Genomic DNA, 27,067 nt, shown 5'->3' on the forward strand with positions numbered 1-27,067 from the left:
CCCCCGTTTTTTGCCCACTTGTATAATCATGTCATCTAGGTACTTTAGCGCATTAATTTGTGCTTTATTTTGATGATATAATTGTTAAACTTAAATGAACGATTGGTTGCACTTTCATCGACTACGCTTTGATGTATAATTATTGAACATTTGCATACACCAACGGTTGGTGATAAGTTTACGCATTTGCACACTCTATATATGTGTAAGTACACTATCACATTGTATAAGGCAAAGTTCGTTCATACTACATAATTAAGTGAGATGTGCTTAATTTAAGAAACATTTCTTATCCCTAATCAGAGGAGTTTCAATGAATTTCCCGACCAATTTAGACAAAAAGAAAAAGAAATTCACTTATACACTTGGTATTGGACCCACAATTTCCATACTGTGGCACTTTTCTCTGATTCATCCATGGTGTGGGACTTTGAATGGCCAAGAAAAAGTAAGAGTTTTGTTTATCTTTTTTTTTTTTTTTTTGTGGCACTCCACAGTCCACACTCTACATCTTATATACACATATCTTTGAAAGCATGACAAAGCTCTTTCGGCCTTCCTTTGTTTAGTGAAAGGTGATTTGATGTTGAAGTACAAGTTGCTTCAAATATCACAATCTTTCTATCTCTCAAGGACTCGATCCCATTTGTTGCGTCCAGCCACGACCATCCAAATTAAAGATCCAAACTTTTCTTTTTAAACAATATTGGATCGGATCTACAATCCATTATAATCCTAACCATTTTTCACTTTATCAAAGTTTAGCCGACAGATCGTTACTTAGTTTAATCCTAACTCATTTTCCGGTTCTCTCTCTAATCTGCTCCACTAACTCTGATCCTAAGGTTAGGGCTTGATGCTTAGAACTAAGATGTCTGATAATAATGAAGAGGCGTAGGATTCTTCCTTCAATGTGTGACGGTCGTTTGCTTGGCAACTACGTTTTTCGTGGTTTATATAATAGCTAAAATGGTCATAACTTATAGTAGCCTGATGGTTACACATGTGACATGACAATCAAGAGAATAAACATCATGGAATTCATTGATTTTTGAGTTCCAGAATTAAGAAAGCAAATTAACCCTACAAAACCAATTACTCAAACTTTCAATCTTTTAAGAGAGAAGTGGTAGAACTCATTCACATCAAGCAGGTCAAGTTTCATGCATCCATTGATTCTATACATTTTCAAGTGCCCAATTTTTAATAATTTTTTGGCTTTTTAGCTAAAATGGTCAATGAGATTTGCATAACACATCACTTTGGTCCTTGAGATTGAAAATCAATAGAAATGGCCCCTAAGATTGTCCACTGTCCATTATTTTGGTCCTTCGGTTAAAAACTCCGTTGAGTGTCCCGAAGCTCTTGGCCGAAAGTTTGGGCAATTTTCAAAGCTTCGTAACTCAATCGTTTCTTAACCAAATTCGACCCATAATATATCAAAATGAAGATAGGAAAGTGTAGAACAAGATTATACCTATTTAGAATCCAATGGCTGCTGAAGATGGTCGAAAAATATCCTAAAAGGTGACTGGTCCTTGGGAAAACTGGAAAACTCGCAGGAAACTAGGTAAACTTTAAATGCTCATAACTTCTTCAATACTCAACGAAATCGAGTGATTCAAAAACAAAAATCATACTTCTCAATGAGACAAAGAGAATGGTACATTTATAGATGGCTAAATAGCCGTGATTTGGCCGAAAACGGCTCGAAAGTGGTTGTCTTGATCTCGAGTTAGCCACTTTTGAGCCATTTTTCAGAAAACTACGATGAATTAGCCATTGAGAAAGGTAGAATTCTCTTCATCTGATTGAGAAGTATGATTTTTTGTTTTTGAATCACTCGATTCGTTTAGTATTGAAGAAGTTATGAACGTTTAAAGTTTACCTAGTTTCCGGCAAGTTTTCTAGTTTTCCTCTAGACCAATCACCTTTCAGGCTATTTTCTTGTTATCTCCGGCAACCATTGGGCTTCCAAATATGTATAATCTTGTTTTACACTTTCCTATATTCATTTTAATATATTATGGGTCGAATTTAGTTAAGAAACGATTGAGTTACGAAGCTTTGAAAATTGCTCAAACTTCTGGTCAAGAGCTCCAGGACACCTAACGGAGTTTTTATCGGAAGTACCAAAATAATGGATGGTGAACAATCTCAGGAACCATTTCTATTGATTTTCAATTTCAAAGACCAAAGTGATGTGTTATGCAAATCTCATAGATCATTTTGGCTAAAAAGCCAAATTTTTTTGGATCACTCCTCTATTTCAATATTAATTATCTTTAAATTAAAGTAAATTATGTTCATGGACCAAATTAAAAACAAAAAAGAAAAAGAAAAAAGAGAGTATAATGCATGTGATATGTGTCTTAATGCATGTCATATCAAAAGATTAGAACTCAAGAGAGGAGAGACTAAATGATGCTATAGCTTTACCAAGTGGAGAACCCCTCATGGCTTATGGGTTGGAGACAATTTAGGATGATTATGATATATTTATACCATCTCTTTCTCCTGTCTTCTTTGTCCATCTCCAATGGGACAGTGGAGAACCAAGTTTTGTTTTTTATTCTATGGTTTTTCTAAAGCATTTTGTATGATGGAAATCATGTGGGCTCGCTCATCATTACCCTCTAATCTAATTGTAATTAGTCCCATTGATGGAACCTGGAAAATTTCTCTTAACAAATCTATAGAGAAGATGATTTGAATTTAAATAACACATGTCTTGATCAACTAGTTTAATTTTATATTTGTTAAAACGAAAAAACTTAAGAACATGAACGAAATAATAATGATACTGTTAAATGTTCATAATCATTCCAGAAACGGGAAATTTTATTTTAGCAAAGCGATTTACAAAGTACTTTAATTTAGATGGAAGGTGAGTCGAACTTAACATAACCAACTAATTTAACCTACATTTAGTAAAACGGAAATCTTAAGAATATGGTAAACATAGTAATAATGATACTGCTAACTGTTGATAATCTTTTTCCCTGTAATCTCCAAAAGGACAAACCCTAACCTTTTTGATTAATTTGAATACTAAACTAAACAATTCCGAATCGGAATTTGAATCATGAGTCAAATCCCTGTGGGTTGCAGCAAAATACCTGCCGCGATTCCACCAAGGGTCACGTGGCCGAAGCATGTGATCCCATGTCGATTCAGGTAGACCAGATTGTGATTAATGAAAAACGTTTGGCCTCTAACTTCCTGGAATTTTAAGAGGTGGCAAAACAAAAACAGAAAATATGTTTTATCCTTGCTTCCTCACAATTTAATTAAAAGAAAATTAATGAAAAGAGTTTGAAAACTTTAAGTTTTAATCAGAAAGACAAAAAGGTATTGTAAGTGAATAGTATCAAGGGTGACTTTTTAAAATAAAAATATCCTTAACGCTAAACGTGAACATTATCAAGAATGTTTTGTTAAGACTACCTATACTAATTTGTGCATTTCTTTTTCTATGCGTCTCGCTCCATTTCGGTGCCATGCAGCAATCAAATATTGGAATATGCTAACATGGGGTCATGCCTGCCAGCTGCTCCAAATGATGATGATGATGATGATAGAAGTTAGGCACCTTTATGATGACAAGTCACCGGTGTTTAAAATATCCATGAAATTATTGTCGGAGTATCCAAAAAAATTAAGAATTGACATGGAAAGTGGAGGTGAAATGCAAATTTTATCCTATATCGGCGAGATATACGAAAATCAATAAACATTGACAATATTTACCGATTCACTATAGCAAAATTGCCGGAGTCCATTGCAAATTTTGAACTTTTGAATTTTTTTTTTTTTTTTTTAGCTAGTTTTCTCTACTTTTGACTAAATCTGAATGAGTTGATATACCTACATATTACAAATTTTCATAATTTCCGTTGAAGACAATCAATATCGATATTAATATATCTATCGGCAATGGCGAAGCTACGTGAGGGCGATGAGTGATGACCGCCCCTCCCCTCGCCGGAAAACCAGCATAGGAGCGCTGGTTCAGCCCCTCTGCTCTCGTCGGAATTCATGGCACCTATAAAAATTAGTTTTGGCCGGTACACTGTCTTGGTCGAATTTGCACAGGAAGGGCGATAGTTTGGTTGGATTTGCAAAGGAATGATGAAGACAGAGGAGAGAGGTTGGAGGGATGAGGACCCCACCCCCCCCCCCGGCGATTATCTAGGCAGGTTCTGCTGGCTGAGTTTAGATGAACAGTCAACGGCGAGTGGCTACAGCTCGCAAAGAAGAAGAAGAGTTTTGCTTTTTCTTTTCCTCTTTTAAAGCTTAACACGTTGTTGTTTAAAAGGCTTGTCTTTAATAAAACGCTGCGTTTGTTCGTTTTTTTTTTTTTTTTTTTTCAAATTGGGATGTTTGTTTTCCTTTTTCACTTCTACACCCACATGTCTATTATATATAAAACTAGTACCATGATAATTTTATTTTATCCTAAAACCAAAGAAACTCGTATTAATTATAAACGTAGCTGTTATTATATTAAAAACAAAAAATTGTTTGACAACTATTTTTTTTTCCTTTTTTTTTTGTGTGTTATTTTTTTGGAAACTAAATTTGTTGTACTTTCTGCTTACATTGTCTTGGATATTATTGCTTACAACCGCTTTAGTGGGGAGACTATTTTCTATTATGAATATTGACTCAAAACGTTGCACTCTCCAATGTGAAAGCAACCGCTTCGATTGAACCTTGCATTCTTTTGAATTTCGCCCCTCCCCTTGGCAAATCCTAGCGTCGCCACTGTCTATCAGTATTTCCATAAATTTGTATATCGAATTTTCACCTATATCGATATTTTAAACACTGCAAGTGACACATTCGATTGAACCTTGCACTCTTTTGAATTTCACCCCTCCCCTTGGCAAATCCTAGCATCGTCCACTGTCTATCGGTATTTTCATAAATTTGCATATCAAATTTTCACTTATATTGATATTTTAAACACTGCAAATGACGCATTGGAGTGAAATTTATCTTATCAGACCCTAACCGTGCGCATTAGATGTACTCTGTCTTAATTGGTGCATGTGCGAAGGTCATCCAACTCGTATCTATACCTAATGCTTACTATTAGGGTTTGCGTAATAAACTGTCTCATTGAAATGCATGCATGCACTAATACAAGAAGGATGCGTAAAATGTAGTGGTGTGTATCATGGATGGTGTGTTTAAGTATACTTCACCTTGATATAAAATTAAAATGAACAACATAACGGGTATGGTTCGATTTCGATTCGGTTTGACAAGCTCTATTTAGTTTGAACGAATTTATTTGTTGGGCTTGCCTCATCATCTCTTATGAATCCTAAACATTCAACTCCTCTACGTAAATCTATTATCTATCAACGAACTCGAAGAGAAACAACAAAACGATGATAAATGATGTGGCGAGACGGTGGTAGACATGGAGGAGACTGATTCAGATGAGGGAAGTGAGGGAGTTAGACTGAGGTGAAGGAGGCAAGGGTTTTGGTATTAGATTTGGAAGAAAAATTAGGTCTAGTTTGGTTTTTACATGGTAAAACTAAGAACCGAGCTGAGATCATGTGAAATCAATTTTTCAGATTTTTTTTTTCTGGTTCGGTTCGGCCGTGTTTCATCTTTTTTCCGGTTCAAAGATCTACCCTTACTAAAATGGCTACTTATAAACAGTGTGTAAAATATTTTCGATGCGGACGATGTTTCCATGAAAATATTCAAAAAATCAGAGAAAAATATGGAATTTTGTTTTGTGGGGGGGGGGGGGGGGCGGGCGTGAAGTCTAAACATCATCTCATATCGAAGAAACTCTTAAGTTTAGACTAAAATCGATAGATATCGTCGATATTTTTGACACAAATATCAGAGAAACTCTTATATTTCATCCAAACCAATATTTGAAAATCCCTACAGTTTCATTTTAAATTTTCATCATTTCTATCAAAAGCAACTTATATCGATATTGATTTTCGATATATCCATCTATATTTCCATAAATTTGAATATCAATATTTTCATCTATACTTGATATTTTAAACATTGCTTATAATAACATCATGAATCCGATAATCCGGTTTTTGGTATGAGCCCATAAAGGCTAAGCCCAACGAAACGTGGGCATTGATGTAAGGGAACAAAAGATTGGAAAACCACACTCATAACAATATGCAGATCACATTTAACTTCAAGCTTACAAAACCAATTGAGCCTAGATGTAACAATAAATAATTACAAGAATAAATTCAGGGCTGTTCCTGAGAGTTCGAAGGCCTTATGCCAAATTTTTAAAGAGGCCCTCCTTAAGACTGTCTTTTGAAATAAAGTTAGCACAAGGTATTGATACTAGAAAGTAATAATTTTGATTCGAAACAAACTTTAAAACTCACATTTATTATAAGTCTATAGTGAGATTAAGAAATACCTAAAGGAAAACTAATGAAAATGGTTTGAAAACTTTGAGTTTTAATGACAAGGATAAAATAAAGGGTAAAGTGAATAATACCAGGATTGACTTTTTAGTATTAAAATGTGGTTTTTCGTTAAAATGAACAGTACTGTGAGCTTTTCGTTAAATCTCCCAATACCTAAATGACACACCCCGACCGAGATCAGGGCGTGCTGGCCGTCACGTGGAAGTGACGTAGCCATGTGCACAGTGCGGAAGCTAAATAAAATAGAAATAAAAAGTACGAATAATTAAAAACTAGCATACAAGTGATGACAACCAGTGCTAGCGTAAGTAAGACGCTAAGTTCAGAGCAATCAGTCTACAGCAGTCCAAAAGAAAAAGATGCGACAACAGTACACCCGAAGGTGACCCTACAATGGTGAGTGTCTGTCAGAAATGCCGGAAAAGCCCTCTGGGAAACCACCGAACCTGCTAGACCACTAGAACCTGGAGGGGCGCAAAACAAAAGCGTGAGTGGGCAAAAACAAAGCTTTTTAGAAAACCATTTAATCAAATACATTTTAACCCCTCGCCGTAAAACCTGTATACTTCCCAGAAAATAAATATACGTAGTATATATGCCAATCATGCTCAATAATATGCCATGCCGAAATCTCATAATGATGTGCAAGTGCTCAAGTATAATCATATCAAGAACATGTAATCTGGCAGCCGGTGTCACCTAACGTGACCTGTACGGCTGCATCTAGAGCTCAAATCTCAAACTCAAATACTGAACCTACCCACGAGTCGGAACCACCTAAAGTGGTCTGTACGACAGGCCTGGGTGTAATACATATATACGCTCTAGTGCTACGATCACGTGAAGGCTGTGCGAATAATCGCGGGTCACCTACGAGTCGGAACCACCTAAAGTGGTCTGTACGACAGGACTGTGCACCTAACTTGGATCCAAGCTGAGCGTGTGGTGCGGGAGGTGAACATCACGTGAAGGACTGTGCCCTACTCTGGGCGGGAGCACTAACACCGGGGGTGCAGGTTATGAGCTCTCTAAGTATCTCGAATCGCTACTGAATGTAAACATGAATAACACTTACCTGACACTTACCTGTGCGTCCACAACACCCAATATGCATATGTATATATATATATATATATATATATGCAACTACTAACGTAACCAACGATGCATAAATAACGATAATGTAATGCATGGCATAGCTAATAAGCATTTAAATCAATTTCTGGGAAAAATATAAGTATATAGGTATATACGAAAAACCAAAAGCCCACTCACTGGTAAGTGGAAGGGTCGTAGCCCCCCTGCCTCGAGTGACCACGCTCGTCCTCGGGATACGTATCACCTATATGCGAAACAACTACAAAAACGTCAATTTTAAAGCACATAACCAACTTCTCGTAATAACTTCTCATACATTGCTCAATTTGGATAAATGAATATACCAACGTGCTCTACACAACCTCAGGATCACACCCAAATTTTTAGAAAAATTTTCCACCGCCGCACGCGCCCCCACGCGCCGGCCAAGGCACGGCCACGCGCAGGCACGTGCCTGGCACGCTGACGGTGTCAACTGACGCCGTAAGGAATATTCCGTTATTTCTAACGGATTCCGTTAACGGCGTCAGGAATATTTCGCCAGATTTGCGGAAATATTCCGTCTCCTTCCCCGGCTAACCTCCGGCGTCGTCGCCGGCGCCGGAAAATCGCGAAACCTGCAAACCGTGTTTTCTCTCTCGTTTTTCAACCATTTTTCACGATTCTTGCACCAAAATGAAGCCCTAGACTAGTAGAACACGTCCATACAATTTTTAAGGGCTAAAAACTACTAGATCATACCTGTCACCAAACTCCAAAATCCGACCAACTTCGAACACGGCGATCCCGACGTCCAAATTCTTCAAACGAAGTACTCCGAGACTCCTTGGGACCTCACTAAGTCACCTACGAGCTTCAAAATCCCAAAAACGTGCTAAATTATTTTTGCATGAATAGTACTCAAATCAGACCTTGTGAAATCGACGTGAAAACGTCGGAGTTCTTACCTGAAAATGGTACGATCGTGCTCCTCTCAACCTCACGAGCTCGAATATGGGTTTAGTTCCCTCGATCTGCAAAGATTTGATGGGTTCTTGGTGTGTCCGTACGTATGTGTTTGAAAGGGAAAGGAAAGGGAGCACGGGAGAGAGACAGGGAAAGGAACAGAGAGAAGTGGAGTGTGTGGGAGTGTGTGTATGGTTCCAAACATGCCAACAAGGCTCACAACAACGATTAAACGTAAAAGAAACGGACTAGGGGTAAAAGTGTCATTTCACACGCACGTTTCGATATTTTCGGGACGGGATGTTACATAAACCTACCAATTCCATCTTAAATTAATATAAGTTAACTAGTAAATATATTGCCTTAATCGAAGTTTGCATCATTCTAACCACTTGAATTGTACTAGTGATTTGGGATTTTCTCTTCAGTTAACATGAAATTATGAATTAGGGTTAATGGTGAGTGTATGTGATACGCTCTTAACCACTCGAGCTACAAGTTTTTTGTTCGAAGCCAGTTAGGTTATGAATTATTTGTTTGATCAATTTATTTATTTCCTAAATAATATTTTACAAGGCTGACACATTAAGCTAATCAACAATTGAATAGCTTTAATCATCATTATAAAACGTATTATTACACACGATTTTTTGGATTATAAGGAGTCGTAGAATGCTGGTTAGGGGCCATGGTATAAAAATCTTTGACAATTTTGATATGCTAGTTTCAGTAGCTTACTTATTTGAAAGTGTTTTTAAAATGACTGAAAACGTTTTTGATAAAGAAAACACAAGTTAAGTGGGTGCTAACAGAGCATCAGCACTAATCAGCAACTTAAAGCCATAATTTAAGACCAAATCAATGCTAACAGAGCCTCAACTCAAATACAAAGATTAATATCGAGATTGGATTTCTCTCTTTGCCTGTCAAGGGCTCAACAAATTACAAAGATCAGTATAAATTAAGCAACGAATTAACACGAACTAAAATCGGAACAAAGAATTACAAAGGAAAGAGCTCAACCAAGAGAAAATTCATTCAAGCTAAACGTATTTTCAGTATCTGATATCTTTAGCGACCTCAAAGAAATGAGCAACGTTCTCCTCGGGTGTACCTACTACAATGCCGTGGCCAAGATTCAATATATGTTTCCCTCTACCGGCTTTCCTCACCGTATCGTTTATTCTGCTGGTGATGAATTCTTTTGAACCGAAGAGAACACCAGGATCCACATTACCTTGAACTGCTATATTTGGTCCCAGTCGCCTTCTACCTTCCGCCATATCAACAGTCCAGTCCAAGCTAACTACATCAACACCTGTCAAAGCCAGCCTCTCGAGCAAGCCCCCAGATCCGCTTGCGTAAAGGATTAAGGGGAGATCTGGATGGGTCTCTTTCACAGCATCCACAATTTGCTTCAAGTATGGCAGACTGAATTCCTCAAAATCCACAGGGCTGAGTTCTGTGGCCCATGAGTCAAAGATCTGAACGGCTTGAGCTCCACTATCAGCTTGGTATCGAATATATTTTGTCATCGAAGTTGTGAACTTTTGAAGTAATGCATGGAGGACCTGAAGAAAGAACTAAACGTCAACAAAGTTGGAATAAGAAAGATAAGAAGGATATTCACTCCTTTGTTAACAATGTAACAGGCCACAAAAACATCAAATTTTTTAATGATACGTTGCAAGAGGGGTTTCAAAGGAAGGTGGGAATACCCTAGGAGCTACTAACCAATTGCCAAGGTGAAACCATAAGTAGAACTATCGTAAAAATGAATGGAAAGATGGATGCTAAAGGACCATGATATAACAAGTTAGAAAACAAGATTAAAAAATAAAATGGGGAACAACTTTCATCTAATTTCAGACCTCCAGTCACACAAAAAAAAACAATCCAAACAGAAAATGCTGCAACCATTGACAACCCTCGATACTATTAGCCCCAGTAAGTAGTCAATGTTGTATCACCATAGTAGACCACCTGAAACACATTTTTAATGTTGCATTATGATTATACACCCCATAAAGTTGTGTACACCAAATATAGCAAGCACAAGAGTTACCTTCGGTTGAGAGAAGGCTAGTCTCTTTATCTTTGAGAAATGCTTTGATGAACCACCTTCCACAACATATGATGCTAGGGTGAAAGGAGCCCCGACAAAACCTAGCACTGCTGCCTTATTATCTACCTGGAAAAGTGAAGATATCAGTGAGCATACCAAAGGTTATGATGCTGACTGAAGCAGAGAAACCATTCAAATCACATCCAATATCAAACTCTACTAAGCTTCAAAATTAAATTACACCATTATAGCATTTTTAGATTCATAACAATGGTATGCAGTGTTATATATTCAAGGTCCCTGCAGTCTAACATAATATTGTAAGGACTCAAATGGATCCCTTGACACTTTTGTAAAAGATTCAGGTCTTTGCTTCCAAATTCCATGTGATATATTTTCCTCTTTTTGCTTCCTTTTTTATAGCAATATTATTGACACCATTGTGGCAACTGGCAAGGTACTACTTTTAGTGAATTATACATGTAACTATTCCAAGGTTACGATGAAAGGAAGATATTCAAAGTTGAAACAGAAATAAGTAGGGAAAATGTTAGACCTCTTTTCGCAAGATTGTCAACGCTTCCCCAACATATGGAACTGATTCTTGTGGAACAAATTCTCTTACTTGACCAACATCATCGGCAGTCTGCAGAGGATCAAATATTACAGGACCCTTACCTTTTACAATGTCAAATGGTATATTCATCCCAGAAAGAGGAGTTAAAATATCCGAGAACAAAATGACCTGTCACAACACATGGGAGACTTGTGAGAAAAAATAAACAAGCAACCCAACGGAAGGGGTAACAAGATTATAACAGGTAAGTGGCTAAACTGAAAAACCACCAACACTGTATCCCAGAGTGGCATCTTACTCCATCAGGCTTGAAGACCTTCCAGGGCTGTAGCGAAATTTCAACAACAAGGTCAACATTTTCGGATCTTTCTCTAAACGAAGGGTACCTCTCGCAGAGAGTTTGATAACTCTGTCATGTTAAAATGCTGAAATAAGTTAGTAGGTGCATTTACACTAAAGTTAGAACTAATTAATAGAGAATTAGATAGTAATCTGATATATGCATAAACCTGCCTTCATGTACCTCCCTGCTTGCCTCATGAGCCAAACTGGGGGTCTCTCAACATCGTCCCCACGAACTGCATTGAGCAAAAGGGGCTCAGCAATGGACGCAACTTGGGCTTCTGCCACACTCCCTGAAATGAACCACACAGTGCGACAACTGAGCATTATCAAACGTAACAAATCATTAAGCAATAAGCATACAATCTATGTGGTAAGTAAAGAACCCAAATTGGAACACTCCCAACATCACTTACACCATATCCCACAAAGCCCAGCTGGAGTAGCTCCAAATTAAGGACGTGGGCATTATCAAACTTGATTAGCAAGCATTCAGTACACGATTAAGCATTAAACAAAGAACCCAAATTGGAGCAAACCCAACATCAATCAGACCAAATCCCAAAGAAGCCACTTAGGGTAAGCTTCAAATTCAAATTAAGCATCGAAACGGCACCGTATCCTACATACAGACCCCAAATTTAAAAGCACCCAACACCAATCACTCAGACCATATCCCACAGAACCCAATTGTCGAAAGCTCCAAATTAAGCATTCAAACGACATCATTTAGCTGAAATACCTCCGACGGCGCAGCGGAAGCGAGGCTTGGGGGCGCATCTGGATCTTGGAGTGAAGGAAGGGGAGGTGGGAAGAGAGATGGAAGCTATGAAGCCGTAGCTGTGAATGCAAGGACATGATTGGATGCGTAGAGGAATTGGATTGGAAGTCTCTCTAATCCGAATCTCTTCGCATCTCTCTCTGAAACTCTGGAAGCTTTTTCTGGTGTTTCTCTCTGTCAGCGAAGGCGGAGACGAAGGGGGAGTGAGCCTGTTTTAGTCAGAGGTGGATGACAATAACGATAAGAGGATATTTCCCACCGGTGTTGGTTTTTGCCATGTCACCAACGGTCAACGGTAACGAAATCGAAAACGTTCCGACCATTGTCGTTTAAAGGTATTGCGACATGCCGTTTTTCTAGGCTCCCAATTAAAGAACAGGGGTTATTGACCGGGAATATGTCACCGTGCCAGTTACATGATTCATGTAAGGAGCAAATTAAACTTAAAACATTTTATACCGTGAAGAAAATCGAACTTGAAATCACTTCTAACAGTGACAAAAGAGGGACAATTAGTCAGTCACAAATCAAAAGTTGCAGCCCTTGCAGGCACACTGCTCTGGCCAATTAGTCTAATAGTCATCCACTTGAAGAATTGGACGTTGATAATAATTTCTTTCAAGACCTTTGACCACATAAGAAATGAATGTTTTTCACTATAACAAGTTCATATATCAACAACAACAAAATCTTTTACCACTAAGCAGGGTCAGCTATATGAATCCTAGAACGCATTCGTATATCAAGAACACAAAAACAAATTTATGAGATCAATTACAAACCAAGGAACAAAAAGCGAAGAGAAGATGATCAGCTGCTAGACTGTAAGATTGGGGATGGAGAGAGGTAAAGAGGATGAATTAGAAAGGGAAAAAATGAATTCAGAAAATAGTATCTATCGTAAGCTTCCGCTTCGGTGGAGATTTCTCTATAATCTGCTTTTGCAAGTCCATGAATGTGGAACCCTTGTTTGCAAATAGTCTTCTAAGATTGATCACGGAAAGTTCATTAAAGCTAGCAACTGCAAGATCAGCCTGCACCAGGTCATACCTGCATGTGCCACCGTCGATCTCAATCAATCGTCACAGTATACATGATAGCACGGTACAGTTCAGAGCTGCGCTTTTGAACATTCATAAAGGAGGAGTATACGTATGCATATTTGGACATGAGTAAATGCGTTTCCAATGTCTATTCTGTAAGTATTAATAATAAATAAAACTTCTGTATCAGACAGACAAACAGCGCTATCAAGGGTGAAGCGGATGAAAATACATACGCAGGGTGCGCGCCAATCAATGCCACAGCCATCATTGTACAGTTGTGAGCAGCAGTTATACCCCTAGGCTCATCCTCGAACACAACACACTTGGATGGCTTCCGATCCAGCTGCAAGTAGAATGACTTTCGTCAGAGAATGATACCACGAATAATTGGGTAAGCTATAACACGTGAACATATATATACTGACAGACTGACTCCAGACATGCGGAACCTGCCTTAAGTGAAGATCCAACCTTCCAATTCAAGAGTGACACTCGTAATCCATATTTGTAAATTAATAATAGCAAGTTGCACAATACCTTCACAGCTGCTGAAAGAAACCTATGAGCTATTGAATCCATTCCATCTTCCTCTGTCACAATTGCCTGTATCCGCACACAGATGAAATCGTTCATATAAGTCGAATCAACAAAAACACATGAATGATTCTTGGTTTACAGTTTACGTCTCAATAAGAAATCAAAAGTGGAAGTTGTGATGGTTCGTGATTATGAAAGCATTCAACTCAGTGGTAACTTCCATGGGAAAACTTTCATGCAATTTAGGACATGAACCTGAAAGTACTTCTTCAGTCCCATTCGTTCTAGGGCTTCTGTCATGTTTCTCCGATCAAGACTTGAAACTACAGCACAAGGGATACGAGCTGTGGATACAGCATCTAGCCACTCTTTGATCCCCTCCACAGGTTCACTAAGCTGAAAAAGAAGAAAAGGCCAGTAAGATCGTTGCATCAAAATCCCTCAAAAAGATCACAAGTGGCTTAGCACTCACCCTGAGAAGATTATCATAGTATAATTGCGAAAACTTTAATGCCAATCTATCCAGTTCTCCATCTTCTTTATCCCACAGTAAAAGCTGAAAGTTTTGGAAACTTGTGAGCTATATTCAATAAAAGTATCAAAAATTGATGGTTCATACTATAGAAAATGATCACAAATTTTATTAGAGTAGAAATAGAAAACACAATCAAACACAATTCCTGAAATGAACACTAATCCCAAACCTTATGCAACACATGATCAGCACCTGCATAAAGCATCCGTCTTTGCAAAACTGCATCTTCGGGAAGTTCCTTTCCTGACCAAGAATCAAAATTTTAGGCAATGAAAGAAAGGTTCTACACGCACACAAATCAGCATATACCAGTTCAACATATGATCTGATCTTGAGAATGAACGGAAAGCCATGCAATGGGCTATTAAAGAGAATAAATGGATATGTAGTATGTACCCTCTTCAGAAGCAAGCTGCTTCCAAGCATTTAATTTCATAGTTCGAGTATCAGCCTGAAACACATATTTCACGCAATCCGATCTCTTTTTAGTAATTGCACATTTAAATCGTTTCTTGATAAGTAAGACGTCATAAATACAATTTTCCACACTTCATTACATTTTTATTTCTAACCATCAGAACCTGAAACACATAACTAATGGGTGTTATAGAAACTTACCACGACATTGTCAAAAGAGAATATAAGACCATAAGCTTCATCTGGTTTCATGGCATATCGTATTCGTTTAAGGAAACCTTCTTGCAGTTTGTCGTTCAAAAAATCCTACTCGGAGTATAAATTAACAGTAGTAAGGTCATAGCAACAGAAAGTATAACCGGAAGATTAAATTCGACAGAATATAAATAACAATTTGTCCACTATACACATAGCTCCATAAATTCCTTACCACATCAACCTTGAGAGGTCCATCAGGTCTAAAAGTTTCAAAACCTTCTCCATATTCAGCTCCAATCGCCTGAAAACACCGAAAAAGCGAAGGAAAAATACATCAAAATTACCACCCAAAAATTAGTTAAAATGGAAAATAATCAAAACCCAGAAGCTCTAGTTTCCCAATACCATAAAAGTTGCAAACTAAGGCAAAACTGCAAATTGAAAATCGAAAATTTTCAAGCTTTATAAACCATATAAAACACAGAAACCCAACAAATAAAGAAAACATGTAAAGGGGCATGAGAAATCACTACCTCCTGCATGAAAAGCTTGTTGGGTGTGACCGGAAACCCATTTACGGAGCCATTTTCGTTGAATCCGCAACAGCTCCTGACCACCCTTGATGCTTCGCCACGCCCAAACGCTTCAGTCTCTGTGAAATCGAAGCAATCAGCAACAAATTAAAGCGAGAATTGCGAAAGAAAGAGAGAGGCTTACCAACAATTTGAACTTGGAAGGGAAGGAGGAGTGCGGGTGAGGAGACGGGGATCGCCATGGAAGGGGCAAAGACGAGCTTCTGAAACTGCTGCAGGCACGGTCCATCAGAGACGAATATAGAGAGCCTAGAAAGCCCTTCGAACAAGCTTTTGCTGTACTTACAATTTTTATTGTTTATTTGGTATTTTTTTGAAAATGTTATTAATACTTTAAAAATCTCATTCTATAATCTTTCTAATTATAGAAAGTTTGAAATGTAAAATGAGATTTTTCGAATGTTAATAACTATTTCGGTATTTTTTTCGTATTTTTAATTTTGTGTAGTTATCTTGTTTTTCTCAGGGCCGACTTCAACATTTTTCCAATGAAATATTTGTCATTTTAATTCGCACAAAAAAGAGAATATCTCTAATTTTCTCTCTTTTGTTTTCTTCCCTTTTAATTTCATCCTCATTTCCCCAAACCTTTTTTCTTCTCACAGAGGAAGTTTTGCTATGCCTTATATACGTAAAATGTTATCTCTGCGCCAATCAATCACCATAGTGTCTATTAAACAAGTAACGCTACTAAAATTATGTTTTGATTGTAATTATAAGAAAAGTCTCTCATTTACATATAAAATCAGTAACTGAGGCTGCTAGCGTGTTCAAAAATTTGATGAAATGTCCCAAAACCCTAGCGCCCTTGCTTTCGCATCTTCATTTCATAGATTAAGAGGTCATTTAAAAGTGTTTTTATTGAAAATATTTTTGAAATCAATTATTAGTAAAAATCCAAGTGAATCATAGAAAAATAGCTAAAAATTGCTAGAAGCACTATTCTTCTAAATAACACCTTTTGGACCCAAAAACATTTTTCTCTAAAATCGTTTTCAATCGTTTTAAAAGCAATTCTAAACAAATTTTAGAATAATTTAACTTTGTCACATATAAACATTTGAATTAAAATGGAATTTTACATGCATGATTTAAAGTGAGAGGTTAAATTTACCACGTTGCCCTTTTCAAAAGATTAATAAAAACATTACAAAATAAAATTACCATATTGCCTTGAAGAAAATAGCACAAGGCTTGTTGGGAATGGGAGTAGGTTGAATCTTGGTCAATCATGCCTCTAACATATCAATTTTTCTATATTTCTCATAGACGCGAAAAAAAAAAGAGAGAAAGTACAACATATTAGATGAAAAATCCGTATCAGGAACAACGTAAATAAGATCACAAATTTATAGCCAAATGCGGTAAAATTTGAAACTTCTTGTTACATAAGTGCAAGGCAAAACATTCTCGAGACCATATTATGAACACAAAACGTCTGGGTCTCAAGTATTTCACATCAAAAAGTGAAACCTTCAACTCTACATAGGAAATTAACCACCCTTTTGTTACTTACTGTACAATAGCCAAATGACTTGCCTTTGAAGAAACAGGTAATGGGAAAAAGTAATCTCAGAAATGACGAGTCGAACTCGCTCTCTTTCCCCGCCTTTCGCTCACTCGCTTGAGTCGGACTGAATCACTTTTTTTGTTTGATCGATTGGAGGGGCTTCCGTTACCCCCATAAACGATCAGCTAAAAAAGGCGATTTCTTAGCTTCCGAATCCTCAAAAACCATGCACCATTTTCCAGTTCCATGAGGTGAACTCATGCACCATTGGCCTGTTTCAGGAGGTAACAAAGTTTAGAGAATTAGCAGGACAATGTTGAATAAGAAACAAGAGCGATGCAATCGAAAGTGATTTTCGCACTCCTATGTTCTCCTCCGGCACTCGTCCCTTTTTTACTAACATTAGGGTTAAAGAGAACTATAGGACAAGAACAAGCAGAGAGAGAGAGAGAGAGAGAGAGAGACCGATGGTAGGTGTGCCAAGATCCAGTTGTAGCAGAGTGATCCCAAAATACATCAGAGCCATCAGAATTCTCGTAGTCTTCGGAAAACTGTGGCTAAACCATATTATGAACAATTAAAACTAGATATATGATGATTAAAGTTGAAACCAATCACGTACTGTCATTATTTTCATTTCCTCGCCGAAAAATACATTATTGGCATGAGATAAACTACAGTGGCAACCCCATTATAGGTAAGTTTCTCCCCAAGTGATCATGCTAAGAGCGAATGCTACATAAACAGTTGATAATTTCATGTCAGTGAATTTACCTTAAACTTATCATTTGCTTCTTCAAGCAAAGCTTTCTGGTAAGCCAGTAAGCCTTGTCGTTCTTCCATGCCTCAAACCCTTCTCGATTAATGGCAACCCAATTTCCAGCCTTGCTTGCCTTGGTAAACTCTTTCCTGATAAACCCACAAAATAAGCGTTTAATAAAAATATAAGTGATTCCTAAAAAGACACTTGAAAGTCCTATCATGTACTTCTTGAAAAAAACTTATAAGTACATATGCCACACGTGTGCTTTTTAAACTTTTCTCCTAAACGAGTTGTAAGAAGTCTTTTTGGTTTAACTATAGTTAAAATCACTTCCAAACAAGTCCGGCTTTGTTTGAGATTGTTTACAGAAGGATTACAAGTGCTCTTGATTGCGTTCAACAAAAATACTTAAAAGTGCTTCTGACTCGTATAGAAGTGATTTCTATTAAGCAAGTGCTAAATATTTTTGCACGAAACACTTTCAAGAAGCACTAAGAATTTCAATACTTCTAACAAAAACACTTCTACCGAAAGCAATTATGAGCGTGAGTGTTTTCTAAATAAGCAATTAAAAATAACTAAATCAATTGAAAAAAAAAAAATGAAAAAGAAAAAAACTTACAAGAAATGGAAAGGGGCCATGATTACAAGCTGGTCCCAAATGCTCTGTTTCTTAACATCCACGCTAACGCCTCTGAACCTCTTCACGTTCTCGTTGAATTCGCGCTCGTGCATCCCAGCCAAAGCAATGGGGACCGAAGCCCCACAGGAATTGCTGCAAACAAATGATCAAAATCCCAAAATATTATCCAAATTAAATTACAAAAGAAAATCAAACGTAATTAAACCCAAATAAAATTAAAGAAAAATAATGCATTTTATGCCGCACCATTTAATTTTCCAAAAGGCACTTCCATCGGGAGCTCGACGGATTGCTCGAACCCTCTTCCGGATCCTTCTCGGATTCCCCATTGAAGGACCACCCTGCAACTCTGCATTTTATAGAACTCGCGTGAATTAGTGGAAGACCAGAAGACGGCGCAATATAAGATACGCTGGTGGTTAATGGCGCACGTAAATAAGTATGCATTTTGTGGGCCAACCCACTTGCAGTTTTTCCCCACTATGCCCCACGTGGTGTGGTCCCTAGGGTGGAAGCAGAGTGTACGTTAGTGTAGTTCTATGTGCATTGCTAACTTGCGCGCGGGTTTTGGGCGGGCGGGCTTGCTGTAAAATTGAAAAGTTACCTGAAAAGAGAGGCAAAATACAAAAAAGCCGGGAGAATTCTCTTCGAATTCTTTTTGTGGGGATGGGATTCTTCAATCGCATCAGTTAATTATACATTGTACGGTCTGAAATTATTGTAAATTTTTTTATTTAAAATTGAATATAAACAATATATAATAAAAACTAACTGTAAGATGTACGATGAACGAATGTAAATGAAAAATTCCTAAAACTCTCAGGATCCTCACTCTACTAAAAGTACGTTTCCCTTAGAATGCGCGCAAGGTGGAAATGGGCGGCATTGAGCACTATGATTTCTAACGACAACTAGTGACTAGTGTGCAAGCACAATGCCACGATGCCTTTTAAAATTTTATTATTATTATTATTAAAGAGACAAGGCGAGTTCGAAACTATTAGAATAACTTAGGAAATATGAGTGTTTCGAACTCAGCATGCATGAGCAGTGGCAGATCAAATAATGGGATCATGATTTGGACCCAAAAAACACTCCATTGGACCATTTTGTCGAGCATTTGATAGGAGAATGTCGATTCTTGCCAATATATGTTGAAGACTTATTATGTAGATGTTTGTCAAGGGTGGCTACATGGAAAGATAAAGTAATGTTGAAGATTGACAGGACTTGTCCACTAAAGCACATTAAGCATTTGGGACGCACAGTAGAGTCGCATGCATGAAAAGAGAAAAGAAAGACATGGGTGATAAAAAAGATAGAAGAAGAAGTAGGAGAAGGAGGAGGTTGTAATTTAGTTTACCCTAACCGTTTATAGGGTCAAATACAATATACATAGGGTTTTTGGAGTTATTGGGGTCATGAACAACCAATGATTCTATGCTGACTTCGCCCCTGCGCATAAGTGGAAACCAAACACTTTATCTACTAGGATATTAGACCACATACAACACAATGCCTTATATAAATCAAAGAATTTACAAACTTTTTTGAATATATGTTATTGACGTGCTGAAAATTTTGGACTTAGATCAAGTTCAAAGTGATAATAACACCTCATTTTTCACTAGTAAATGAGAAACTTGTCAAGAATGAGTCATCATATTATATCTTTTTATAGTGAATGTGTCGTCTTTGACTATCAATGCATGTACAATAAGCATAGCACTCGAATAGACAAAATTACTTCTTGGCATGTTTACTTAGAATTAGATACACTACGAAAAAGATGATTCGAATTCCCAACTTCTTCCGCATTTACTAAACACTTAAAGAATCAACATGTGAGGCTCGCTTTAAAATTAGTAATCAAACACTCTGAATTTTGAGAAGTGGAATCAAGTAGTGGGAGTAGTTAATTTGATTCGCATTTGTTACTTTCTTTGTCTACAAGCTTTATGATTCCCTACCGTCCTCAATACTCGTAAGTAAACATATCATCTATATAAATACACAACAACAACAACCAAGTTTTATCTCATTAAATAAGGTCAGTTGTATGAATTCTAAAACACTAAGTCTTCTGTATCTATATAAACCCATGTGAATTTAAGTACAACCTAAGAAATATAATTACCTGTACAAGGTGAAGGCATTTTAGCAAAAAACTTCACTCCAATCCATCAAACAAAGTAAAATAAATGTCCAGACTCACTGCATAATACATATTAATAAAATCACCTATACAGACTGCCAAACAATGAAACAACACCTTCAAGACAGACATAAGCAAAACCATAACTCAAAAGAGCAAAAGAACTGAATAGAAACTGTTAATCAATCTAATGGTGTCACATTGCATTCGAAGTTTGCATCTTTTTCTTACTCGGCCTCGACAAGGGAAGCGAAATCTGGATGAACCCGAATTTCTTCCTATGTGCTAAAACCGGCTTCTGATCATTTCCTTCCTTCTCGACTTTCGAAGGAAATGTTAAATCCTCCCTCAGAGCATGAAGCATTTCACTCAAAGCTACTCTGTGAGTGTCAGTCTGGCTGCGATCCACTTCCTTTGTTGCCACAAAATCTTCGGGGAGAACTTGCTTCCTGCTAAGTACATCTCGCATCGAGCATGTTGACCTTAAAACTGGCTTCGGGCCATCATTTACTATGACTGACTTGTTCATCTCATTCATCGGAGAGTTCAGGTTATAATCTGGTGATCGGAAGTTGTTTAGGTTGTGAATGTTGTAGGCTGCTGCTTGTCCCTTCTGATGGTGCTCGGGTCCCCAACTCTCAAGAGCTTCTTCGGCAGCAAGTTGCTTTCGATTCGCAATTTCTACTTTGTTCAGAGCCTCCTCCAAGAATTGTTTGCTGTGTTTGACTTCTTCCGTTGCTTCTTTCAGCTTCCTCAATATAGCCAGTTTAGAAGTATGAGCTTCATCGATTTGGCGCATGGCATCCACTAGCTTCTTCTTGAACCAGCCCTCAGCTTCTTGAGCTTTCGAGTTTAGAGGAGATTTCATCTGAGAACTAAAATTCATTTGCTCAGGGCTCTGGAAGGACGTACCCTGACGAGCTCCCACCACTTGTTAAAGCCTTGATTTCAGCAAGAGCAACGGCCTCTGCTGCCTTTGCCGCTTCTTCCATCTTTTTAGCTGCAATCCACCTCATTTCAGCAGTCTCCATAATGTTCTTGGAATGCTCATTCCTTGACATTGCCCCAGATGCTTCAAAGTTCACAGCTTCCACTATTTTACTAAACTGCATATGCTCCCTTGAAACAAATGCTGAATTGCCAAAGCCACTCTTAGTATTTGTTTCTGCATCATCGCCTATTTGTGCCCTCACTTTAATGTTCTTCATCTCCTCCTCTAGTGACGAAACCCCTGCAAACTGCGAAGTCAGCCTCTCCCGGGTCTTTTCAAGTAACACTTTTCTCGCTTCGCATCTTCTTATTCAAACATTCGACAGAAGATTGAATCACCCCAAGATCACTGATTGTTTTACCGAGGTTCAATTTTGCTTGTTTCAACTCCATCAAGATCAGATCAGGAGAATTCGGGTAGGGACTCGAATTTCCCATCACCTGTTCATTGTTGCTTCCCACAGTCGTATAAATTTCCTTGTTCATTTCTTTGATGGCAGGGGATGATAACATGTGTTCTTCCAAATGGGAATCTTGCGGCGAGACTGTCAAGCTTTTCAATGCCTCTTTCTGTAGCTGTCGCTTTAGCTCTTCCACAATCCTTTTTGTTGTTGCCAGTTCTTCAAGGACATCCAGGGTCTCCAGTTCTTTCACAATCAGATCCTTCTCCAACTCAGCTGCCTGCTCCTCCACTTTCTTCAGGTCAAATTCCTCAACCCCATTCTGCTTATCACAATGTTATTGTAGATATGAATTAAAATCACCTAAACACCCGAAAAACTTTTGAAATGCTTAATAATTCAAGAAGCAAACATGATCGAGAGAAGCAGAAATTATCATAACTAAGTAGGATATGAAAAAATATGTACTATAATGTACAGAGTACATAGATCTCGTTAGTTGTTCTCTGGACAAGACGTGCGTTCTTTACTAATATTAAATGATGAACGGTCAGTATGGTGCAATTTTGGTAAACTACATGTCACTACAAAAAATGTTCGACATACATTGTCTATGTTATTATACTAATACCGAGATTATCAATACAAAATATGCGAACAACGTCCTGCACCGAGAATCTCTGCATTTCATAGTGTATCAATGTAACCAGAATTTAAATATAAGAAGCCAAGAAGGTAGACTTACACAGTTTTCTCCGAGCTTGTAGAATGGTATCCAAGACCCCCTCCCGCCAAAACGGGTCACAGCCTCCTCGACCGACCCGAAAGGCGGGGACGTATCAATCACTGCCCTTAAACCCACCCTCCTTATCCCCGGAGGACATGGGGACCCGGGAGCTCCATGTCCATGACCCGAACCGTTGTTAAAACGGAACTCCGTCCCGATTTCGGGCCTCATTTCGTTTATGCGGGGAGTACCCGGAACCGCTTCGGCGGCCATTGCGGAAAGCTTCGAAATTGTTGAAGCGCAGTTCTTCGCAGCAAGACGAAGGCTTTAAAGAGGAGATTTTGGGCAGGCCCATGATGGAAAAACCAAACATTCTTTTTAGCTGGTGGTGGTGGGGGACCGAGTTGTGACTCGGTCGGTACAGCTGGGTCCACTCGGTGAGTAAAGCTTTGCAGTGGAAACGGGAAAGAGAGAACCTTTTTGGTTTTCAGTGTGGGTGGGGTTTTTTTGACCCCAAAAAAAAAAGAAAAGGAAAAAAAAAAGTGTGAGTGGGGTTTAAGTGATGGGGGGTTATTATTAACGACGTGCCGAACGAGAGATTGGTTGGAGGGAAAATCAGTTGAATTGTCTAATTTATTAACGCTATCGTAGATTAAAAAGCTTTAAGATATACTAATGTTTATGTACTTGTGCAAATAAGAGGTCTTACATTCACTTTCAATTTTAATTTTGTTATAAACCAAATGTGTTTTGTAAATTAACAGTTGTTTTAAAAAATAGTTGAATTATGTTTCACATGATGATGGCAAGGAAAATGCTGAAATTTCTCTGTGACTTTTTTTAGCTCTTAAAAAGGTGAATCAACTTGGTAAAACCACCGGTTGGTCCCCTTAAAAAAAATATTAAGGTTGTACCAATGCTAATTGAAGAGTTAAATGATTTTGAATTTAAATTTTTTCGCATAATTAATCTTAAAAAAATAGACTATACTTATAATTAATTATAATGCAAGATCGTAAAGGCAAATGAGAAAGTAAATGGAGAAGTTCAAATGAGAATTGAGGATTTCGGGTGAGGGAGGGATGAGGATTTTTATGACACAAGTAGTATAATGTTATGTGTAAAAATATAATAAATGATATTATATAATCAGCACACGAATACACGATGCTACAATAGTGATACACTCATGTCATAAATGGAGAGATTTTTCAATGTACCGAAACATGAGATGGTACATCAAATGTCATAATACAAGTAGTTGGATACTTGAAAAAAAAATTGTTCAACCACTTATACTATGATAGTGTAGCAGCTGTATTTCCAGGACCACCCGAAAACTCGAATAAGTGGCTTTAAGGACCTTCAAGGACCACCTAAGTCTGGACTATGGTAGAGGAGAAGAGTAGCAATGGTTGCAAATTATAGTGCAGGTTCTACAAAATAGAAGGAGAAAGAAGAAGACATTTTTTTATAAATGACTTAGTCAAAACGAAGTCGTTTTGAATCAAGTCATTTAAACAAAAAAATTAAAAGCACAAGCACGTGAGAGACCCTTCGGATCCACAGGAGACAGCATTTAGTAGTAGCACCATTTTTAATTCAGAGTTCAAAGCATTTAAACAAAAAAGTTAAACCCCAAACGACTTTTAAGTAAAGTCCGACACCAATTCCAACCCAATCCCATTTTTACTTCTTCACTTTACTAAATTCTAATTCTTTTTTTTTTTTTGGCTATTCCTCATTCCCCACTTCTACCTAATCTATTTAGTTCAGGATCCAGGTCGTTGAATTTTAATTCAACAACTACAGTTATTAAGGGGTTTCCTGTTTGTAGCCATTTGATCAATTTTCAACGGCCCAGATTTCGAACTAGGTGGATTAGATGGAAAGGGATCCGTCCCCCACCCCACCCAACCATCGAAGACTGCCACTAGCAGTGTAGCACCTAGTCTAACATTTGTGAACAAATTTAATTTTTGTAGTTTGTAATGTTATTTGCACAAAGATATGAATGAAAAATTGTAATCTATTGTTCATATTGAAATTACTTGATATTAAAATTTTGGATCCACCATTATCAGTGAGGACATAAAATGTGGTTGTTGACTAGTCTCTTTTTTGTGCTTTGGATCGAGAGCGTGATTTGCGGTTTTTGGGAAAGTCATTACCCAGTAGAGGTGATGATTGACATTTTAAAGTTGATGGAAACTTCGTTTTGGTTGGTAACTTTACTTTTTTATGTTTCTTTTTTCTCCTTTTTATTTTCTAAAATTAGATTACAGTGACTTTTTTCCCCTTTTTATTTGCTTTTGTCGTAAAAGTAAAAGCGATTACAGTGAAAAAAAAAAAATCAATTAATGCATTCGCCTTTTTTTTTCTTTCTTTTTCAAGGTTTAAAGAAGGATCCTGCACATGGCAAACAATCATATGGTGTGACAATAATTTTTATTAAATATGGAAATGGAAATTAATCCTCAAAACAAGTCATTTGGACTTGAACTTAAAAAGCCCATATCAGATTGGTACTTATGTACCCAAACTATGATTAAATGGGCCTTTTCAGTTCACTTCAATGATCCAATTGATCACAATTCTTAAGCCCATAATACCTCCTAGGCTCGACGACTCTAACACCCTCATTAGAGCAACTTTACCCCTAAAGACTTTGCGCCAGCACCCAACCCATTTATCCACTTCAGTAAACAATAATAGACCCAATGAACAGTAATAGGCCAAAGCATCTCCACTCCAAAAAAAATGTGCTGGCACCCAATCTAAAAATGCGCTGGCACAAACGATCTCCACCCCTACAAAATGCGCTGGCATCCAGTCCATTTAAAATATTAAATAATTTTTTTATAAAATAATAAATAAAAAAAATAGTTTTAATTTCGGATAGGATTTTTAACCAATCTAGTCACGCCACGTGTCATTATCCGAACGTACTATTTTTTGAATAGATTTCCGCTAAGATTTTCAACCAATCCCGACAACCCACGTGTCACTTCCTGTTTACAATAATTTAGGCAAGATTTCGATAAGATTTTTAACCAATCTTGTCACGCCACGTGTCATTATCCGAACGTACTATTTTGTAGATAGATTTCTGATAAGATTTTCAACCAATCCCGACACGCCACGTGTCACTTCCTATTTACAATAATTTAGCCAAGATTTTAATAAGATTTTCAACCAATCACGTAGTGCCACGTGGCATTGTCCAGAACCTCATCTTTTTTTTTTTGTCCATATAAACCCTACATCCCTACATCCATCCTCACACTAAACTCAATCCTTTTTTTTTAGCTCAGAATTCTTCTTTATCGTTTTCAAATCTTGAGTTCTTACAATGTCTTCTTCAAGGAGAGCGTATAAACAGTTGCAAGAAGAGCAGAAAAGGTTGTTCGCACAACAGGAAGAATTGGTCAATCTTGACCAAGGTGGAGGTGGAGATGAGGCCTTTGCAATGGAGGAGGATGAGGATGATCACCATAGAAGGCGGAGGGCCTCACATTCCCGCCGTATCATGGAAGCTATGGGTCAGATAACCAAACCTAGACGTGCGGCAAACATCGATAGAAGAAGGGAAAGACGAGGTAAAGATTTCTTGGAAGATTATTTTATTCCCAACAGCGTTTTCCCTTATCATGTTTTTAGACGTCGTTTTAGAATGCAACGAAGTTTGTTTGATAAAATCATGAGTGATGTTTGCAACCATGATCCATATTTTGTGCAAAAAGATGATGCTTTTCATGTTCTAGGTCTTCTTCCTGAGCAAAAAATTACGGCTGCCTTGCGAATGCTTGCATATGGAGCATCTGCAGATCAAGTGGATGAGATCGCAAGGATGGGAAAAACAACAGTTCTGGAGTCCCTGATGCGGTTTTGCTCTGCAATTGAAGCCCTCTACACCAATGAGTACCTTCGGCAACCCATGCCAAGGGACATACGAAGACTTCTGAGGAAGGGTGAGATGCGAGGCTTTCCTGGCATGATTGGAAGCATCGACTGCATGCACTGGACATGGAAAAACTGTCCAAGTGCGTGGCAAGGAGCTTATGGCGACAGAAAAGGAGCCAAAAACATCAATTTGGAAGCGGTGGCTTCTTTTGATACATGGATTTGGCATGCTTTTTTTGGTGTTCCAGGAGCTCAGAATGACCTAAATGTCCTTGCCCAATCTCCAGTGTTTGACGAACTGCTACAAGGAAATGGGCCGAGATGCACATATTGGGTTAATGGTAATAAATACGATGGACCATACTACCTTGCGGATGGTATTTACCCAAGGTGGTCAACATTTG

General features: G+C 37.8%; 3 protein-coding genes and 1 pseudogene across 3 annotated transcripts; all 4 read right to left on the reverse strand.

Annotated features, from left to right (window-relative positions):
• Nucleotides 1-9,369: 9,369 nt before the first annotated feature.
• LOC103958685 (uroporphyrinogen decarboxylase) lies at nt 9,370-12,459 on the reverse strand (the record flags this gene model as incomplete). Its single annotated transcript, XM_009370988.3, has 6 exons — nt 9,370-10,051; nt 10,546-10,671; nt 11,102-11,290; nt 11,421-11,531; nt 11,636-11,757; nt 12,207-12,459. Coding segments are annotated over 6 exons (1,317 nt in total), but the record flags the coding sequence as incomplete, so codon positions are not given.
• Nucleotides 12,460-12,832: 373 nt separating this feature from the next.
• On the reverse strand, nt 12,833-15,862 carry LOC103953782 (annotated as a pseudogene).
• Nucleotides 15,863-16,895: 1,033 nt separating this feature from the next.
• Nucleotides 16,896-18,816, reverse strand: LOC103953781. The gene is made up of 5 exons (XM_048564923.1): nt 18,734-18,816; nt 18,467-18,619; nt 17,856-17,990; nt 17,547-17,638; nt 16,896-17,353 (listed from the first exon to the last, which is right to left on the reverse strand). The coding sequence occupies exons 1-5, from the start codon at nt 18,814-18,816 to the stop codon at nt 17,247-17,249; spliced, it is 570 nt and encodes a 189-aa protein (XP_048420880.1). The 3' UTR covers nt 16,896-17,246.
• A 1,826-nt stretch (nt 18,817-20,642) lies between these two features.
• LOC103953780 (WEB family protein At2g40480-like) lies at nt 20,643-23,249 on the reverse strand. The gene is given in 4 exon segments (XM_009365576.3): nt 20,643-21,537; nt 21,539-21,922; nt 21,924-22,355; nt 22,779-23,249. Coding segments are annotated over 4 exon segments (1,770 nt in total). The 5' UTR covers nt 23,034-23,249; the 3' UTR covers nt 20,643-20,838.
• Nucleotides 23,250-27,067: the final 3,818 nt, after the last annotated feature.

The sequence above is a fragment of a genome, unplaced genomic scaffold (genome assembly GCF_019419815.1).
Source record: "Pyrus x bretschneideri cultivar Hongxiangsu unplaced genomic scaffold, Pyrus_bretschneideri_v1 Contig4, whole genome shotgun sequence".
Classification (NCBI taxonomy): domain Eukaryota; kingdom Viridiplantae; phylum Streptophyta; class Magnoliopsida; order Rosales; family Rosaceae; genus Pyrus; species Pyrus x bretschneideri.

What these genes read in the sequence shown, in the direction of transcription:
- LOC103953781 (XM_048564923.1), bottom strand. Translation starts at nt 18,816, where the DNA reads ATGGGGAATCCGAGAAGGATCCGGAAGAGGGTTCGAGCAATCCGTCGA. An exon ending in GCCTTTTGGAAAATTAAATG is followed by an intron (nt 18,620 to 18,733) that starts GTGCGGCATAAA and finishes ATTTGTTTGCAG; the next exon opens with CAATTCCTGTGGGGCTTCGG. An exon ending in AAGCAAATGATAAGTTTAAG is followed by an intron (nt 17,639 to 17,855) that starts GTAAATTCACTG and finishes AATATGGTTTAG; the next exon opens with CCACAGTTTTCCGAAGACTA.